The 3,571-nt window shown below is 43.6% G+C and overlaps 1 protein-coding gene across 1 annotated transcript in view; it reads right to left on the reverse strand.

Annotated features, from left to right (window-relative positions):
- The window catches only part of CTNNB1 (catenin beta 1), a 14,312-nt gene extending 12,880 nt beyond the window's left edge, over window positions 1-1,432 (reverse strand). The window contains exons 1-4 of the mRNA XM_006031233.3: window positions 1,361-1,432; window positions 703-930; window positions 289-542; window positions 1-190 (exon numbers count right to left, since the gene is read on the reverse strand). The exon at window positions 1-190 is cut by the window's left edge and continues 58 nt beyond it. Coding sequence (XP_006031295.1) covers window positions 1-190; window positions 289-542; window positions 703-930; window positions 1,361-1,373 — 685 coding nt within the window. The 5' untranslated portion in view covers window positions 1,374-1,432. The remainder of the gene's footprint in view (window positions 191-288; window positions 543-702; window positions 931-1,360) is intronic.
- Between the last annotated feature and the right edge of the window lie 2,139 nt (window positions 1,433-3,571).

The raw sequence follows: 3,571 nt of genomic DNA on the forward strand, positions 1-3,571 counted from the left end.
ACAGTCCTTCACGGTGATGTGAAAGGTTGTGTAGTGTACCTGCAGTACAACGGGCTGTTTCCACATCATTTGTATTCTGCATGGTACGCACAATGGCAGATACCATTTGAGGAGATCTCATGATGGCATGGCGAGAGGCTTCCTTTTTAGACAGCTGGTGAACCATAACTGCAGCCTTATTCACCACCACCTTAAAAAAAAAATATTGAAGTTTGACACAAGGTTTCAGTTTTCAGGTCAAATAAAAGGAATCCTGCAAATTGGCTAAGAAAACAAGCATGTGCATACCTGGTCCTCATCATTCAACAGTTTGGTCAGTTCTGGGATGGCACGAGTTGCCAGTTCTGCATCATCTTGGTAGTTTATCAAATTAACAACAGCATGTTTCAACATTTGGGATGGTTCAGCCAGGCGTTGCACATTAGTTGGATGAGCAGCATCAAACTGTGTGGATGGGATCTGCATACCTTCATCCAGTGTTTCAGGAAACATAGCAGCACGCACTCTCTGAGCTCTAGTCATTGCGTACTGTCCATCAATATCTGAAGAAGGGAAGATTAGTTACTAAATGCCTACTCAAAAACTCCCCCCAAAACCACCGTCTCAAAAGACAAGGTGTCAATTAAGTATTCAGATTTATATACATTGTATGCCAAGCCATCTAAAATATAAAGCCAACAATACAATGGAGACCCTCCATACCAGCCACTTGCTCCTGGGTGAAGGACTGAGAGAACCCCTGCTCCCACTCGTACAGAACTTGTGTTGTATCAACATCTTCTTCTTCAGGGTTCCCTTTGCCGCTCAAAGAGGGAGCAGTTGTTGTGGCACCAGAATGGATACCAGAGTCCAGATAAGATTGTTGCTGCCAGTGACTGACTGCTGCTTTTCTATCTGGCTCCATTGCCATATCCAACTCCATCAAGTCAGCTGCAAAAGAACAAACAAGGCTGCTTCAGACAAACTTCAGATTTCAAATTAGAACAGTTTAAAGATTGTGATCCAGTTCTCTCAGACTGAGGCTTCACCACTCAACCAATTCAGAAACCTGCAAGCCTGACCACCTAAGTAAATAGAACTATTCAAGCAGCCTAAACCAACCCAAGTACTTGGCACCTCAGCAGTAACTTGGTTCTGTGACCAAGGCATTCAGGCCTTCCGTCTTCCTCACGTATTCCAGGAAAAGGACTGACCTGCTTCTCAGCCTGTCAGCAAGCTTAATACAAGTATGCTTACACGTTCATGCTCTCTCTGCCATACCTTTAAATATTTTAGTAAAGGGGATAATGCTACATTCTATATAACCGTTTTGAAATAAAAACAACTTTCAGACAAGCAAAGTGTGATGCACCATACATACCTTGAGTAGCCATGTTCCTTTTTTTTTTCCCCCCCTGCTTACAGAACTGTGGCCTGCTGTATTTCAGAGACCCTAGAAAGAGGGAAAAATTAGAAAAAAGAAAATCAGATCTCAGAAGCTGTAGAAAGCTAGTTCAGAGGCTGAAGTTAAGACAAGGGGATTATCCCAAGAGGTTAGTAGTCTACTATGGACACAAAAAACCAAGGATTTAGATACTGCCCAGGCACTATTAAAAGAGCACACATCCAATGTAGGAGCAGAAACATCTGAAACCACATCCAGGCATACTTTCTGCTGGCAGAAGTTCCATGGAGAACATTTACCTCCTGAGAAAGTTGACTACAGAAGAAAGAATGGAAGATTGAAAACAATTAAGTCACTTGCTAGAGAGAATGAGAAATAAGGAAACCAGCATGCAAAAATTTCTCAGAGGAACCTTCAACCAAGCATTTAAGCCAAGCTGGGGGCTTTGTACTAACTGGAGTAACACAAACCACACTATTTAATCTGCTTCTGGTGCAGACCTCCCTCCCTACCTCAAGTCAGACAGCTGCTATAGGAATCAATCTTACATCAGTTAAGCAGAAAAACAAAAAACACAAAAAAACCCAAAACGGGGGGGGGGGGGGGGGGGGGGGGGGGGAGGGGAAAGAGGAGAAAGGAATGGGAAAGTGGGCCATCACCCATGAAAGTGGGCAAGATCAAATTAAGAATTCTCCACTTGGTGTAAAAATGAGAATTTAGTCTTGATTAAAAGATAAGAAGTATGCATTCCTGGGGAATAATTTAAATCAAATCCACAGAACTCTAAAAACAAAGCCTAAACCACCAAGCCCCTACCATCCTTTTGGACAGAGCTGACATTATTCCCTGACAGTTCAAGTGCATCTGAATAGGGACAGTTTCCTTTTTTCAGACAGTATTTGTGAAGGATATACAAACTTAGACTGAGGGTCAAAAAAAATCAAAATTCTAACAAGTTAAAACTATTGACAACTCTAGCCCACCTACTCTGAGTGAGACCACAAAACAGTCACTTCCCTTTTAGAGCAAATATTTTACCCTTCCAGTTTGCAACAGCATTGTTTAAAATGACCAGCTGAAACCAAACCAAGCCAGTGCCACTTAGAGTACAGAATTTCCATCTAACTTATATTTGTTAGTGTGCTATGTTTGTATTTCAGGTACCTTCACTTCTAAATAATATTTTTAGTCTTAAAAAGGAGATATCTGACCTTTCCTTCAGGAGCTACTAGCCATCAAGCTAAGACTGAAAGGAAGCAGATACTAGTTCTTACAACAGCATTCAGAAGGGCTAAGCAACTCTAGTGCAAGCTTAAATTAGGTATCTGAGGGTCTAAAAAGCAGTTGTTTAGATCAGACTTAAAAGTCCTCCTCTGAACCCACCAGAGATGCATCCATTCCCTGGCCAGGGATAGGCAGTGCATTGTCCCTTGGTGTGGCCAAATAACAGTAATCACTGTTCACACAGCAGTGCTCTGAACTGACAAGGAGTTGAACTAGTACATTTCCACGCAAGTCAAGTCTTAGAAGCGTCACTTTAGAAGTAGCAGTATTTGGGCAGATGGAAAGAAAGGGTTGAACTAGAAGCCCATCACCCATGTCATGTTATTTAACCCGCCTTCAGCTACAAGTCCCAAATACCCAGCTATGGAATAGCTATGGCCAGCCATGCATCATTTGAAATGAGGCCTAACAGCTTTGCCACATGCATAGCAGGGTTGCGCTCTATGTCAATGAGCAATATACATCAACCCTCATCAAGATGGAATCCAAGGATGAGGAAGTAGGAGGATTGTGGGTTAGGCTACGTGGGGGGCAAGGAGAAAGGGATTTGGTGGTAGGGGTCTGCTACAGACCCCCACATCAAGGGGAAGAAATAGATGTGGGGCTCCTGAGGCAGCTCACGGAGACCATAAAAGCTAAAGAGGCGGTAGTCATGGGGGACCTAAACTACCCAGACATCTGCTGGGAGACACAGACGGCAAAGTCCCACTGCTCACGCAGGTTTCTAACCTGTGTACAGGACCTCCACCTGACACAGGAGGTACATGGTCCCACTAGGGGGAATGCCATACTGGATCTGGTATTGGCAACGGGGGATGACATGGTAGGGGACCTACAGATCGGTAGCCATCTGGGGGACAGTGATCACCTAATAACAGAATTCACCATAAGACGTCGAGTGGG

This window comes from Alligator sinensis, unplaced genomic scaffold, assembly GCF_000455745.1.
Source record: "Alligator sinensis unplaced genomic scaffold, ASM45574v1 scaffold470_1, whole genome shotgun sequence".
NCBI lineage: Eukaryota > Metazoa > Chordata > Crocodylia > Alligatoridae > Alligator > Alligator sinensis.